At 33.9% G+C, this 16,648-nt stretch overlaps 1 protein-coding gene across 8 annotated transcripts in view; it reads right to left on the bottom strand.

The window, feature by feature from the left end:
- The window catches only part of N4BP2 (NEDD4 binding protein 2), a 90,914-nt gene that overhangs the window by 23,796 nt on the left and 50,470 nt on the right, over positions 1 to 16,648 (bottom strand). For 7 of the 8 annotated variants that reach the window (XM_029234864.1, XM_029234860.1, XM_029234863.1 and 4 more), the window contains 6 exons: positions 14,528 to 14,680; positions 10,606 to 12,983; positions 9,900 to 9,985; positions 9,344 to 9,389; positions 7,552 to 7,748; positions 4,641 to 4,759 (listed from right to left, as the gene is read on the bottom strand). In XM_029234864.1, the coding sequence (XP_029090697.1) occupies positions 4,641 to 4,759; positions 7,552 to 7,748; positions 9,344 to 9,389; positions 9,900 to 9,985; positions 10,606 to 12,983; positions 14,528 to 14,680 (2,979 nt within the window). Of the gene's footprint in view, positions 1 to 4,640; positions 4,760 to 7,551; positions 7,749 to 9,343; positions 9,390 to 9,895; positions 9,986 to 10,605; positions 12,984 to 14,527; positions 14,681 to 16,648 lie in introns of those variants that run through there. The other variant, XM_029234867.1, reaches the window with a different exon arrangement.

The raw sequence follows: 16,648 nt of genomic DNA on the forward strand, positions 1-16,648 counted from the left end.
AGAGTTGAAGTACAAATATGAGGTCAATAAATGAAAATAAAAGTTATGTGGAAACATTAACATAAGCAATCTTACAAAATCTTAGAAGAATATGAAAAATTGGCTCACTTCTGAGTTTTAAACATGAAAATTAAATGTTCATTGTGTATCTCAAGACTCAAGAATGAACAGAGGGAAAGTGTCAAGTCAGAGACTCTCAAAAACTAATTTTTTAAATGAATACCGAAAAGTAACATATTGATAATTAATTCATTTTCTTATCTTTTATTCCAGGTAAATTTTCCACAAATCTTTCTTTCATCTTATCACCTATACTTAAGTCCCTTGTTGGATTCACACATGGTTTCAGTTTCCTTCAAACATCAAAAACAGACAATAAATCCTTAAACTGACATTCTTATCCTGTCAAATTTTACATTTTACTTATACCATGGCGTTCTAGTCAAAGAAATTCTAAGCAGGGATATAGAAAGGAAAAACTAAAACACTACCCTACCTCCCACCCCTACATTATTTAGGCATATTTTCATGGTGATACTATAGTATGTGGAATACGAAATTCTACAAAAATTGACAAACATCTGAAACGCTAATGTCCCTGTATCCAAAGAAACTCATTCCAAAGAAAATTATAAATGATTTTATACTGCTCATTATTTCAGACTATTTATGCCTCTGATCTTTTCCAACGGCCAGATAATGAAGAGCTGACCACAAAGGACTGTTTTTGAAATGTGACAGCTATCTAAAATACTGTGATATTTTGCTATTCATCAATTTATTAAAGACAACCCTTGAAGGTGAACCATTTGGGACTACCAATTCTCCTTGAGCACTCTCATCTTGCCGCCTCACATATGCTCAACAAATTGGGGTTTCTAGGGGCTAGAAACTACCAGAAATTAACCACATCCTAACTAGTTCTTAAAATCACCTGGCTTGCCCACTCCTAGGGCCGGAAGCCAGTCTCCACCACAGGCGCTGTTAGCAGTGCGTGGCCCTGGAAGATGACACTGCAGGCGTATACTGCAGTAACTGAACGAACCTACCCTTCTTACCCGGGGTGAAACTGAAGCTACTGGTAACTGAGACAATTATCCACCTGTTGGCAGACAAATGGAGGTAATCATTTAATACCATAATACCTGCCCCGAGGGGCCTGACTGACCAATCACTCTGAGCATCGAGAGGAAGGACTCAACTCGGTCCCCTTACCTTGCCTGGGGAACCACAACTCTGGGTAATTTCACATCAGGGCTTCTTGCCCTAGGTCCCCATAGAAGAGAGTTGCCATATGCCAGCATCACCCTCCTAACCCCTAGTGGCTTGGGATATTTTAACACACAACTCTAAGAAAACAGCTGTTTAGGTAGCAAAAATAAATAGAAAAATTGTGGATTGAAATAATACCATGAAAAACTTGATTCAAGTGACATATTTAGAACTCTGCATACTCAGCAGAGAATATTCTTTTTCAAAAGCACTTTCAGGGACTTTCCTGGTGGTCCAGTGGTTGCGAATCCACCTTCCAATGCAGGGGACATGGGTTCAATCTCTGGTTGGGAACTAAGATGCCACAGGCCACAGGGCAACTAAGCCCACGTGCCGCAGCTACCGAGCCTGCGCGCTCTGCAGCCCGTGAGCCAGAACTAGAGAGAAGTCAGCATGCTGCAATGAAAGATCCCGCATGCCACAACTAAGACACGAAGAAGCCAAATAAATAAGTAAATAAATAAATATTTTTTAAAAGAGGCACTTTGTGCAATATTTATAATAACTGATCATGTATTAAACCACAAAGGAAATCTCAACTTCCAAAAAGCAGGACTCTTTCAGGCTGGATTCTTATACCCCAACACAAAAAAACAAAGAGTAATCCCCCCCCCTCCACCAAACTATCAAACCATTTAGAAAATATAAAACTCTTGGATAAATTAGAAAGTCAAAGTGAATTAGATATTATTTAGAAAAAAAATGAAAATACTATATATCAAAATCAAAACATTACATATATATCAAAAACATTACACAGAAAAAAATTCACACCCTTAAGTATATTTGTTATTAAAGATTGAAAGGAAACAAACTAACCAAAGAATTGAAAACATAACAAATTTAAAGAGAAAGGAACCATCAAAAATAGAAAAGAATCACCAAAAATAAATGATTAGAGAAATAAAACAGACTTTGATCAATAAACCAAGAGCCTGTTCTTTAAAAGGGTCAATCTGATAAACAGCAATAACAAAGAAAATAGAAAAAAAACATTAGGAAAGGAAAAAAGGACATGATAAATACAAAATAATGTTTTAATTATCACAGAATATTATATACAACTTAACAATAATAAACCTGATGATTTTCTAGAAGACAAACTACCAGAAAAGACTCATGGAAAAAAAGCAAACAACTGGGCTTCCCTGGTGGCGCAGTGGTTGAGAGTCCGCCTGCCGATGCAGGGGACACGGGTTCGTGCCCCAGTCTGGGAAGATCCCACGTGCCGCGGAGCGGCTGGGCCCGTGAGCCATGGCCGCTGAGCCTGCGCGTCCAGAGCCTGTGCTCCGCAACGGGAGAGGCCACAACAGTGAGAGGCCCACGTACCGCAAAAAAAAAAAACACAAACATCTGAATAAAGCAATACTCCTAAAAAGATAGTGAAAATACCTTCTCCCTAAAGAAAAGTGAAGAGACCTTCCCCCTAAAAAGGCACAACCCCAGAACCTTCAAGGTACTAATTTATTTAAACTTTCCAGGGCACAGAGAAAAATGGCAGTCTTGCCAGGTTCTTTTATTAAGCCAAACACCAAATTAAACCCTAAAACCAAAATCTGACAAAGATAACACAGGAACAGAATATCACAGACTTATCTCATTTAACTACTGTTGCAAAAATCCTGAAATCAATTCCGACACTACATTAAAGGAAAAAAACAAAACCTGAAAGATTTTTTTACTTCAGAAATTACTGTGACTAACATGAAATATACTAATAAACTAAAGAAAAAAAGTCTATATTGGATTCTCCAAAGATTCTAAACAGGCATCTATTTAAAACAACTCTTGCTAAAATAGGAATTTAAGGAATACATTAAGATCGAAAGTATGTATTACTCAAACCAGAAGCATTCCTAACATACTAAGCATCAAAACACACTACAACACCACAATAACTAAAACAAGATGGTGGAAACTTAGGACCAAATAGCTCAATGGAATCAAAGAGTCTATAAAAGAAAATGTATATTTGAGAATGTAGTAAATATTAGTAATTATATTTTATATCAATGGGTAAAGGTGAGCTATTCATCCAGTTAATCATTTGGAGAAAACAATTAAGTTAAACTCTACTTCATACCATACACATAAAAATGCTAGATAAACTTTTTAAATTTAACTATTAAAAATACTGCAGAGGGCTTCCCTGGTGGTGCAGTGGTTGAGAGTCCGCCTGCCGATGCAGGGGATACGGGTTTGTGCCCCAGTCCGGGAAGAACCCACATGCTGCGGAGCGGCTGGGCCCGTGAGCCATGGCTGCTGAGCCTGTGCGTCTGGAGCCTGTGCTCCGCAACGGGAGAGGCCACAACAGTGAGAGGCCCACGTAACACAAAAAAAAAAAAAAAAAATTTACTGCAGAAAATATTTTCATAATATTGGGGTAGGACAGATTTTCTTAAAAAGTGATAAAACTCAGAACCAATAAGGGAAAAGACTTTCTGATAAAACATGAATTAAAATATGTATATGGCTATATCAGAAAAAATTACTATAATCTATATTAACAAAGATAACTACACATGATATATAAAGAGCTCTCACAGATCTAGAAAGAAATACAAACAGTCAAAAGGAAGACAGGCAAAGGGTAAGCAATTAATAGAAAAAGAAATTAATGGAAAAAAAGCTCAACCTCAGTAGTAATAAGGAAAATAAAAGTTTAAACAGCAATGAAATATTTTTCGCACCAGACTGGCAAAAAATTTAAAGATTCTTAATATCCAGGGCAGGTTACACTATCAGCGCATATAACTAATATGGAAAGCCCTTTTAAAAGGAAATTTGGCATTAGCTGTAAAAAAATTTAATATACACACGCTGGACCAGCAATTTCACCTTTAGGAACTAGCCTACAATAACATTCATCCATGCACACAAAAATGTATGTTCAAGGATACTCAGTGCAACATGGTTTCCAACTTTTCTTACAGTCAAAAAGCCCATAAACAGAGCATGTTTAAATAAACTACGGTACTTTAAGAAATCACTTAAGAATACTATGGAATACTCTGTAGACTTTAAAAAGAAAAGAGTAGATCACAAAGTATGGACAGAAAAAATAAATAACAGTAAAACTACAAAATAGTACATAAAACACAACCTATTTTTGTGTTTATATAGACACAAAAGCAAATAGGTACACGTGTACACACATACATTAGTGTATGTATATGAGAAAAAACTGAGGAGGAATATGAACCAATTGACAGAAACTCCTCACTTTCTACATTATTGCATTTAAATGGTTTATAATATACCTATATTATTTTTGTTAACAGAAAAATAAAAATAAGAGATTAAAATGCATGACATATGCTTTCAATGACATCACAACAGAAACTACACACAATCCTTCTAGCACTCACTTGTGGTCCTTGAAAATGTCCACCAGAAAATTTTGGTTAATGGCTGGAAATATCTTAAAGAGCTGCTTCTCCTTTAGTTTAGTGGCACAATCTTTTTCAAATATAAGCGGCTCCCTTCTCTAAAACAAACAAAAAAAAGACAAAAACCATCTTTATGATGGAATTTACAATACTAGTTATGCTGACCCAAAAGCATGGTTATTTTATTGCAAAAAGACTAATAATTTAAAAGCAGTCACAGACTTTCTTCACTGATTAAAGGCTAAAATTAGTAATATAAGTATTCTTGCACAATTTATTTATATCCCATTTTTTGCTAAGTATTTGAAGCTGTTCATTAACACACACATACATACACACAATCACACATATACATATATGTGTGTGCATGTGTATATATACTCTCACATATACACACCCAACACATTCAATCATATTATACAAAAAAGGATATATATATATATATAAACAGGATATAAATAAATGAAGTCAGAGAGTAGAGAAAATAAAGGTAAGAATATAGGATAAAGCTAGCAAGTAAAATTAGTATATAAATGCATGCCACAAAATCCTGTACAATTGCTAAAGGTGGGCCACAAATTCAGTTCTTAGCTTCTTAGTGGCCAAAGCAAAGGGGGAAACAAAGATTCTCAGTGTCCATAAAATAAAAACAAACCAGTTGCTCAGGAGAAGTACAGCTTTTTCTGGTACTGAGACCTGAGAGAAATTTCTCCCATGGGTCCTCATTAAAGGGACACTGTGTGATGCTGTGAACAACGTCCTCAAAAACATATTCTCCTCAATGGGCAGAAACTACAATGTACAAATAAGTTGCAAATTCAGGTTGACAGAAAATCTTAAAATTCACATAAAAAAATTTTTTTCACAAACATATTTACTCCAAAGTAATTGCATGAGATTTGTTACTAATTGTTATTTTTTCAAAGTCATATTTGGATTGTTTAAATAGCCAAACCGAAAGAGCTTTCCTAAAATGTGCCATGTGAATTCTAATTGAGGAATATGGTAATCATTCTTAAAGTGATTTCTAACTCTAAGACAATTTACTGACATTGTGATTTAGCTATGTAATATTTTTGTTTATTCCAAAAATCCTAATGTCTGAAAAATAACTTCCTATAAAATTTCAAAGGTGTCTCTGAAAATATAAAAATTACAATAATTTAGGAAAATCCTGGAATAGTTAATGGCTTTGAAGCCTAACCATATTTAGGCCATTTATAACACCAAACAACAATAAAAAAAGAACCACAATAGGTGACAATCTGACCAGTAAAAAAGACTGATCAGACATCACAAGAGTGATGAAAACAAGCCACCTCAAGAATTTTAAATATTCACGTCTTATTTAAGATATACATTATAATCCGACCTTACTAAAAAATTCAGTGATCAGATTTACTAGCAATCTGCCAGATCATAGAGTTTCTAAACTACAAACTCTAAGGTCCCATCAATAAACTGAAAACTCATAACTGTAATCATGTTACAATTAATTATCCTATTCATACATTATGCCTAATGCTTACTTTATATGCTTTGCTTTAGAAGAATTTAAATGATATTTCTCCTTTGGGAAATTCTCTTACTGAGAAATTTCTCCAGAAATTCTCTTAACTGAGGCTCTAAGGGGGAATACCCTCAGGATGAAGAGTATAGCTTCTATTACCAAACCCATGGAAAAAAAAGCAAAAATCACTGACAGGAGAAAAAAAAAAAAAAATTAAGTTGGAAAGTCAAAGAAACTTTTTTGTTCATTATTATACTAAGAGATTAAAAGACAGGTTAGAACCATAAAGATAAGTTTCAGTAGAGGAAAATGGCATTTCAACAAAAAGTGTCACACCATTTGAGCATAAGTTCTAGGCTTTCCTTATTTTTTAAGAAAATCTATTTCTCCAATTTATTACATATGTAAATTGAAGAAGATATCTTAAACAACACTAAATTATAAGATCCTACTGAAGAGATTGTTCTTTGGATTATGTAAACATGCAAAGATGGTAATGGTAGCTTATTTCCAACTTAATTAACAAGATAACTGGGGGAAATAAATATGAAGGTAGAAGAATCCCATCATTCTTTCTATGCCCCAATTCTATGTATTTCGGCCAATATAAAGGTGTTCCTTTGAGCAGTCAAATGAGTGAAAAAAGAGGGTAAAATGCTTTAATATCACCAACTAAGAAATTTTTTTTCCTTGAGAATTGGACTAAATAACCTCTAAGGTCTTTTCCGTTTTGGTTCTGAAATTCTCTAATACTAATTTTCAGAATTCCAAAAAACGTTAAGAAAAAGAAATGGAAAATAAACAAAATTCTCTTACGGCTTCATATCATATAATTAGATATGTTGAATAAAGAACAAAAATTAAGTTCAAAGCAAAGTGAAATATCTGTTTGAACTTGTTTAATTGCAAAGTTAGATAAAAAAGAAGAGTACTTAATTTCAGATTCATAAGTTTCTAAAATTTTTCTCTAAAAAATTTTGTTTCAAAGATGGACAATTCTTTAATAGCAAGTGTCATTTCTTATTACTAACTTATAAATGAAATTATCTTCAAAGGAAATATTCTTTCATGTTTTTCTAGAATCAAAAAATTGCAGAAGTAAATGTTAAAGATAAGATATATACACCTGCAAAATTAAATCTAAAACAACAGATTTAACATAAATTGGCTTACTGTTATAGAATATCAACTAATTTTCCAGAAGCAAAGACCTCCAACTTCAAACTACATTTAAAACATTTTTCAATTTTAACATTAACTTCAATCAGGTTAAAATATGATTTCAGACTAGGAAAAGTAGAATCAAATGAAAATCAAAAAGTAAACATATGATTAAATTAGAGTCAGAGACAAAGGCTTAATATTTATACTAACTCATACCAAATCATGCTTTTCCTGTAAGGCAATTTCTTCTGACATTATTTCTCTGAGTGATACTTTTTTAGTATGAGTGTTCCAATGATCCAATAAGGGTTGCATTTCAGGTGCTGCTAAAGTCTTCAGTAATTTTTTGCCCGCTCTCTGAGATGATTTTTGTTCTGGATTATCAAGACCAACACGCCCAACCAGGGAAGGATCTACAAAAGCAGTATCAATAGTGTCAGACCATCAACAATAAATGTACAAATTAGGCATTATTCATTCTGTTACATCTACCTCAGAGAGACCCAGAAAACATGATTTTTTACTCTTTGCTTATAAATACAATATTCCAAGTTGTATTTCAAAGTTTCAAAATACATCTTCACATAATTGCAAGCAAGTATAAATGTAGAAATATTCAAATGAACAATGATCTGGGTATTACTGTAAATCAACTCAGTGCTTCCCCACTCTTTTTCATATCACATCAACACAGAGAAAACAGTGACACACATATACACTGGTAAACAGAGGAAGCTGCAGCCAGCCGGAAGTGAGCAGCTTTGGTCAGCTCTGCTTGGCCACTCCAAGAACTGAAAGGATGAATATTTCTGCAAATCTGTAACCCACTGGAGGTCTACAATAAATACTGAACAAATGATATTCAACATAAGGAAGGAACTAAACATTCTAAGAAGTTCATAATAACAAGACTTAATGTATAATATTTCAGCTTTTCTAAGTACCACATTCTGATATACTCCTTTGATTTCCTGGAGAGTGAAGAAATAGCAAATGCTGTCATCTGAATAACTCTGATACTCTTTGGAAACCTCCAGCTCTCAAACAGCTTTAGCTCTTGAAGCTACAACACAGGTCTGAACTAAAGTTAAGAATCTTCATTCTCACAATCTTCAACCTGGAGTCCTAGTATGGAGTGGACAAGAGAGGCATCTGGAGGAACTCAGGCACAAAAGGAGGACCCTGTAACAGGTCTGCCACCCTGCACTAACCACTTACGACAATGCTATCTAAGAAATCTTCTGGAATCAATTATTTTCAATTTGGCAGATGTAATCAAAAAGCAGGTTGACTTTTGTGCTCTAATTATATTAACATCAATAAAAAATTTGAAAAATCAAGTAATATTTCAATGATACTCTCAAACACAGGAATACTTTATTGCTCTCAAACCAGAACAGTTTCCCTTCATTCAGAGCAAAATCATAAACAGGAAACACCCTGACTATGTGCATTAGAGCACACCTTGGGTGTTCCACAGCACTCCTGTTTGTTTTTTTTTTAATTGAAATATAGTTGATTTATAATGTTGTGTTAGCTTTCAGGTGTTAACTGAAAGTTAAATGATATTATAGGGGCTTTTTTCTTCTTTAAGCTTTATTTTCTTTTGTATCAATATTAAATGTTAAAACTTTTATTTGCAAATCAAAATTCTTGGGTAACATATTTTGTGGAAGTATATTTAAAATGAGTAAGATTCAGGGACTTCCCTGGCCTGCTCACAGTGCAGGGGGGCCCGGGTTCAATCCCTGGTCAGGGACCTAGATCCCGCATGCTACAGCTAAGAGCCTGCATGCCACAACTAAAAGACCCCTCACGCCACAACTAAAGATCCTGCACACCTCAACAAAGATCCCACACGCGGCAATGAAGATCCCACATGCCACAACTAAGACCTGGCGCAGCCAAACAAATAAACGCTTAAAAAAAAAAAGAGAGAGTTAAAATTCACACACACCAAGTTTCAACATCAAGACAAGAACATTAGAAGTGAAAATATGTGCTTTACCTTGCATTAATTTGCCACAGGATACCTCTTCTTGTCTTTGTCGCTCCTAAACACAGAGGCAGAACAGGATTGGCAAAGCAGGGTGCATTAGAAAACAAGCTTATATTATTTTTCTCTAGTAATCATTTCTCCCTGTAAAACTATCAATCATTCTTGCTAAATCTAATAAAAGCAGATAAATATAATTATAAATTGATTCCATCTATATATTTTTTCTACTTATAGAGCTCTTATGCTGTGATTTTTTAAAAACTGTTTATGAAAATTAGCACTGCAAGTCTTTAAGGAGTAAAAAACTATTTATGATTTTTTTCCATTAAAAAAAATAATCAACAGTCATATTGAGCTCCATCATTAATTATATAATTTGGCCAGTCTGGAAATAATCTAAAATACTGGAAGGAGAAAAAAAAAATCAGTAGCCTGTTAACTGGTAAAATTACTTCTCTCTCAAAGTCAAAATTCAATAGAATCTTTCATATAACAGATTTTATTGAAGAGCAAAGGTGACAAAATGTACACAAAAGGAGCTTTCTATAAAAAGAAGCCTACCAACCATTACAGATTCTTTCCATTTTTCATGAATCACTTTAGCCAGATTCAGATCTATATGAACCACACAGTCCTCAACTGTTAAGGACCCTTGTGAAGGGGAGAAGAAAAGAAAAGAAAATATGATCATTACTCATTATACATTTGCAGAAAACACACTCAACTACCTTATGCATCATAAAACTAATTTGTATTTTTAATTACTAACCTATGTCTCTAGTTCTAAATCTCTTGGGATATTTTTATGTAATATGTCATTGTTTTCACACTTCTTGGCAGGTACAATTATGTTTCATATATTTAAGTTATTCATGTCCATTACACTAAATATATTTAATATATTCATTTCCATTAGTCAAGACTTTCCAGTAGGCGTATTCTAAGGAATTATCTTGCCTTAAGTGTATCTGGAGTAGCAGCAAAGGATTCAAAAAGATGTATCTGTGCAAATAAGTATGAGGTAAATACCAGAGAAAACTTCCAGTATATGCACAAGATGAATACAAAGTCCATCTAAATACTCTCTATTTCTTCAAATTATATACTTAAAAATCTTCTACAAACACACTATGTCAAAAATAATAAGGTAGGCAACACAAATTACTTTTACACTTCTAGTAACATAAAAAAATTTTAAAATTGAACTAGACCCTCTATCTATATTCTACTTACACAAAGATATACATATAAGTAATTTACTTTTTCCTTACCTGAATCAATACCAACAGGGCCAAATAATTCATTGAGCTGAAAAGCCAGTTCAGGGGGCAATGCCAATTCCAGACAGTCTATGGTCAGCGATTTGGCCATCACTGGCGTGGGATTCAACATCTCAGTTTTATCTTCTTCAGTAACTTCAGCTGACAAAGCACTCCCTGCCATTAGAATTTTTTCCACTTCCTGTTCATCTTCATTCATAAATTCTTCTGTGTTTGGAAATTTCACATAATCCTTTGGAAGATTTTCACTTTTATTTATGTCAAAAGAGTCAGTAAAATAAATTTCTTCATGTAATTCAAGATCCGAAGTGCTCGACACAGAATTTAAAATATCAGACAAATTCAAAGAAGAATTTATACTGTCTCCAATCTCAGTGACTTCTGGATTCTTCTCCATTTCACTCACATTTTTAGTGGTAGTAGCTTTTAGAGTGCCTGGAAAAAGCTGCTTAACATTATATAAACCTGAAAGTTCTGCCTGACTATTAGGAAGTACTTCATTATTATTCTTGAGATCTACATTAGGAAATATACCTGTTATTAATCCAGGTTTTTCAGTAGTTACAGCTCTTATTTCTGCCTGCTCTAAGCTTTCCTTTTCTGAATTACAGGTGGACTGTACATTAGTGTTACTGATACCAATTTCATGGCTAAATTCTGGCACAGAAGAATTAGACTCCTCTAAGCTTCCTCTTTGGCTAATAATTTCCTTCAAATTCAGTCCCAGAGAAAATGGCCCAATTTGTGTTTCATCATATGACTTTTCTATATTCTCAAATTCAGTATCCTCACATAATTTAGTTTCAGAATCCAATAAAAGGCTCGTGGCCCAAATAATATCTTTGTTACACCTCTCATATAGGTCTTTTAGGGCTTCTAATGAAAACGATCCGAATAGTTTACAAAGAATGTTAAGATTTTCAGATTCATCAGCACTGGTAAGCTCACTTTCTTCAACATATGTGCTTTTGTCATACATTACCCTATATGGAATTGTTTCTTGAACATATAATTTTGTGTTAATACTGAAAGCTTTCGGTTTAAATCCATCTAATTTTCCTGTTAATACTCTCAGAGAATCTGAAACACTAATTTTATTCTTTTCTATTTTCCATAAGAGAGCAAAATCCTGTGGTTCAGTCTGAGTACACTTGCCTACTTCTATTCCAGGGACTTCTTTAGTCTTTTCTTCTTGAAATTCAGCTGAAGTTTGTGGTCCCACTCCTCCAGGAGCAGCTGGCACACTATTGGTAAAAGTAAGAGACAATGTGTGTTGCCTATGAATCTTTTTACTTGGACAAGTTTTATTCTCACAGGTCATTTCATTGGGCAGCATTTCAGAACTTCCTCGAGTAGAACTACCCAACGTTTTTAGTTCTTCAGGGCTTGTGCCCCAACAGGCCTCACGTGCTGTATATAAGGACATTTCATTCATACTGTTGTTAGTTCCAAATTCTAGGTTGGGTTCATTTAAGCCAGCCTTTGGCATTCTTGATCTGTGCTCTCTCTGAGCTAAAGAATCAGATGAAGGCCAGTCACCCACAATGTTAAATGAGTCTTTTTCAGTATTTTTATAAGTACCAGATTTACAGCTATTGAAAGATTCTGAGGCATCATCACACTGTGACTTGCTGTCATCCTCTACGTGTTCATGTGGAGATCCTCGTGGCTGGATACAATCTATACTCACAGATAAACTACTGTCTAATACTTTATGTGACTGAGGGCAATTATACTTTTTGTCACTGTGTATAGATAAAGCTTTCTCAGTTTTTCGGTTCCTTTTTGTCCTCTGACCGATAGACTTATCAACTGGCCAGTCACCAACAAAAGACAGCTCTTGTCTTGGGAACTTTTCCGAAGTTGATTTACTTTTTTGTTTTCCAAAGGCTTTTTTCTTTACTCCTGCTCTTTCTTCCAGCGTTTCACTAGATGAAGATTTTTCATTTTGAAGTGGTACAGTATTTGAAAGACCACAGTCTTCTTGATTATTTCCACCACAGCAAATACTTGGTGATATTCTCTCTACAAAACTATCTGCACTGGTTTTACTACACTCTTTTTCAGGAGCCATTTCTACTGGCTCTTCTTTTTCATGTTTGTCTGTTGCTCGTTCTTTGCTTTCAGAATCAGAAAAATAAATGTCTGGAGCTTCGTGAATGAAAGCACTCTGAATGTTAGGATTCATACCACTTATTTCTTTTTTTCCGTTGTTTAAATCTGCATTAGGGAGACATGTAACATTCTCAGGTAACAAATTTTCTTTGGTCACATCATGTTTCTTCTCTTCAATTAACTCTGGATGCTTCAGAGACGAGGATAAAACATTTTCTTCTTTTTCAGAGGCAATATCTTCATTGTCTCTTGGGCTGTAAGATTTGTTTTTAAGTATTATAAGGAAATCTCTTAATGTTGCCATTAATATTATGATTTAAAGAATCATTCAACTGAAAGAGAGACACTTGATCCTTCCCTAATACACTATGAACACATCGCTTTATTGTAATCCCAACACCTAGCACAACGCTTGGCATACAAGAAGCACTCAGATTTTTTCAAATTGAATAATTAACATGAGATTTTCAGTTAAGGTGTTTATTATCCATTAAATATTAAAGCTAAGGTTCTAAATTTGTTCCCAGAAGAGGACACCTCCCTAGCTCCTTTCCAACCTATTTAAGCTTAACATATGTGAAACTAGGTCTGCCTCTATACCACCTGTCATTTGCTGCAGAGGAAAATGCTTAAGATTGATTTACAAAGTCTCAAAGAGTCAACCAACGTGATCTGCACAATTAAGTGAAATGAGAGAAAGGGAGGACAGCTCTCATTTGAGATGTCACTTGCTAAATTTTTTAAAGCCATCCTCGATGTTAATTTCAGACTCAGAGCACTTTTGCCGAATCATTATACTTTCAACTTCAGTGCATTTTCCTTATTTAACAACTCATCTTCCTTTCTTTCTTTATTGCAGGGGTTCTCAAAGTCCCAACTATCCCATGAAGCCTTCCTAAGTGAAATCACACCTAACATTCAGTTTTCTATATACCAGATGCTATTATAAGTCCTTCACAAGTATTAATTCATAATCCTTATGAGATCCTTATAAGCAAAGTGTTATTATTGCCATTTTGCAAATGAGGAGCCGAAGTATAGAGCGATTTTATAATTTGTCAAAGATTACAAAGCTTTGGGATTTGAAGCCAGGAAATACAGCTAAGGAGCCCATATTCTTAACCACTTTGCAATACTGCTCCTCAATAAAAGAGCATTTGTGAATTTTCTTTTCCCAACTCCTTTTTAAAAGGGTCTCTCATCCCTAATCATCAAAAAATGTGAGCAATTCAGAACTTTATTTATATTTAAGACTCTTCTTTACTCACTTACTTATTCAATTGTTTATGTATCCTAAACGTTTTTAACATAATCAGTACTATCCTGAATTACAAACTTTCAAAAGGCTGTGACTTGTTATTACTTAGTAAAAGTATACCATGCATAATACATTTTTACAATACTAGCTTGAAAGAGTATTTTTATTAATACCTAAGAAAATTAAGAAGTAATGTGACTATATACAAAATAACAATAGGGGGTAGATAAGGTAACAGATAAATACTGGAATAGCAGCAAGTTAAATAAAGGCAGGAGTATTCATAGTGTAAACATGGACCTACATAAACCAAAAGACAATGAAACCCCCATGTATGTCATCACCCACATAAACTTTTACTTCTCTTGCTAACCATATATATCCTGCTCCAGGTAAGACTATACCTAAACCCTACAAACAACAAATGCCTACCTTATTTTTTAAAGTTATTTGGCAATGATTTTAGAAGTTCCTAAATTATCAGATTTTTTAAAATTAAGTTTTTAAATTGAATTTCTGTACATAGAGACTTTAACCTACCTAATACTTCTGTCACAAGAATATGCACACAACTCGATACGTTCCATTTTCTCTGGAACTGAAGAACTCATGATTATGGGCACTGAAACAAAACGTTGATAGTGTTCCAACATTCTTGTTATTTTTTCTTTGCTTATCCCATGAATATTACGCCTAAAAATTCCAGGGGAAAAAAAGGGTAGAAGGAACATTGGTAATTAAGTTCTTTAAAAATCGGCTCATATAATGTTAAGAGAAACAATGATACATTTCTAATATATAAAAATATCAAAACTGGTTTATTATGATACAATATAAACTATCTGATTCTAAGTTTCATTTTATTCAGAATGTCCTAAATTACCATTTTCTTAATCATGCCATACAATCTTTTCCAAACATCCTTCATCAACTTGGAAAAAAACAGCAGATCTTAATAACTTTAAGAGAAGTTATTCTCAAGCTCTGCCAAAAAAATCTCATACGAACATGACCATCATTTCAATTGATTAATTATTAACTAGTGACTAAAAAAATTCCACTACAGAGGCTTCCACTTATGCCAGTACAGCAGACTAGATGTGCCAAAGGACACTCCTATTACAGTAAAACTGGATCCCATACGAATTAAAGCAGACACACACTTTAACACATTTTAAGTTCAAGTAAAGAAAAAACATTCTTAGTATTTGAAGTCTCTGGATGTCCAAATATGAAGTTCATTATATTTGTGCTTTCATTCATGGTAGCTTATTCCTTTGTTTTTGTTTATGAGCTCACACTTAGTTGAATCTAATATATGGGAATCCTTAGGCCTTAAACTGGGGGTGCTTTCATTCATACAGCATCTGAATTTGCATCTGCCAGGAGGCAAAATGGTATGCTTTAGTCCTTCAAGGGTCTTGTCTTAATGAAAACATCCCAGTTGAAACTCTCCTATCTCAGGATGGATCCAACTTTAGTGTCTGGATCCTGGGGCTAATATTAGCATTTGCCCCCCTGGGGAAATCTGGCTTTCATATTTAAATACCTCAGTCTTATCTGGTTTCAGATGACAGAGAAGCAAAGAGATAGAAAATATGAAAGAGAGGTTGAGACATAGACATAGAGGACAGAGCAAAGAGGTCTAGTATACATCTAATCCAAGTCCCAGAAAGAGAAGAGAGAGTATGTGGGACAGAAGCAATTTAAAGAAAAATGGCTGAGAATGTTCCAGAACTGATGAAAGACATCAATCTCCTAATCTCACAAATCCAACAAATCTTAAGCAAGATAAATAAGAAATCTACAACTAGAAACACAGTACTGATATTGTCATTCACCAAAGATAGAGATGATATTAAAAGCAACTAGAAATTTAAAAAAACTAATCATCTACAAAGAAACCAACTATTAGAATTACACCTGACAACAATAATAATGGACAAATGTCATCATCAATAACAGAAACTATCAATCTAGAATATATACACCCAGCAAAAGTATCTTATAAGAATGAGGACAATAAAAGGAATTTCAGATTTTTTTAAAAAAAAAAAAAAGAGAGATTGACATGAAACTGGTCTACAATGTAAAGAAAATCCTAAAAGATGAACTGTCAGGCAGAAGGAAATTCTCAGATGAAAGACCTATAATGAAAGGAAAATTAAGCACAAAGCACTACACACAGCACAAATAACTACATGAGTGAAAACACCATCTGTACATTCCAGACAATCATAGCATGTAAGTTGGAAGGGAGGTAAGTATCAGAGTTAACATGTTTGAAAGTCCTTGCATTTGTGAAGAGGAAAGCTAGGAAAATGGTTTAATTTTAAAGTCTGCATGATAAAACTTTTAATGTAACCACTAAAAGAGTTTAAAAAGTGTATATAATCTCCAAATTAGTAGAGAAGGAAAAAACGAGTAAGAAAATTTGCATTCAATTAAAAAATCCAAAAAAGGCAAGACAGGAGGAAAAAAAGTCAAATATATAATTTTCTGTGATAGGAGAAAAAACAGTCACAGAAAAGGTGAGATTAATAAAAAGTACAGAGAGAGACAGCAAGAAACAAGACCAATTATATGAATACCCAAAATAACTGTAAAAGAACTAAGCTTATCAATGAAAAGCCAAAGATAGAGTGAATTTTTTAAAACCCA

This window comes from Monodon monoceros, unplaced genomic scaffold, assembly GCF_005190385.1.
Source record: "Monodon monoceros isolate NGI ecotype Baffin Bay Population unplaced genomic scaffold, NGI_Narwhal_1 Super_Scaffold_20, whole genome shotgun sequence".
Classification (NCBI taxonomy): domain Eukaryota; kingdom Metazoa; phylum Chordata; class Mammalia; order Artiodactyla; family Monodontidae; genus Monodon; species Monodon monoceros.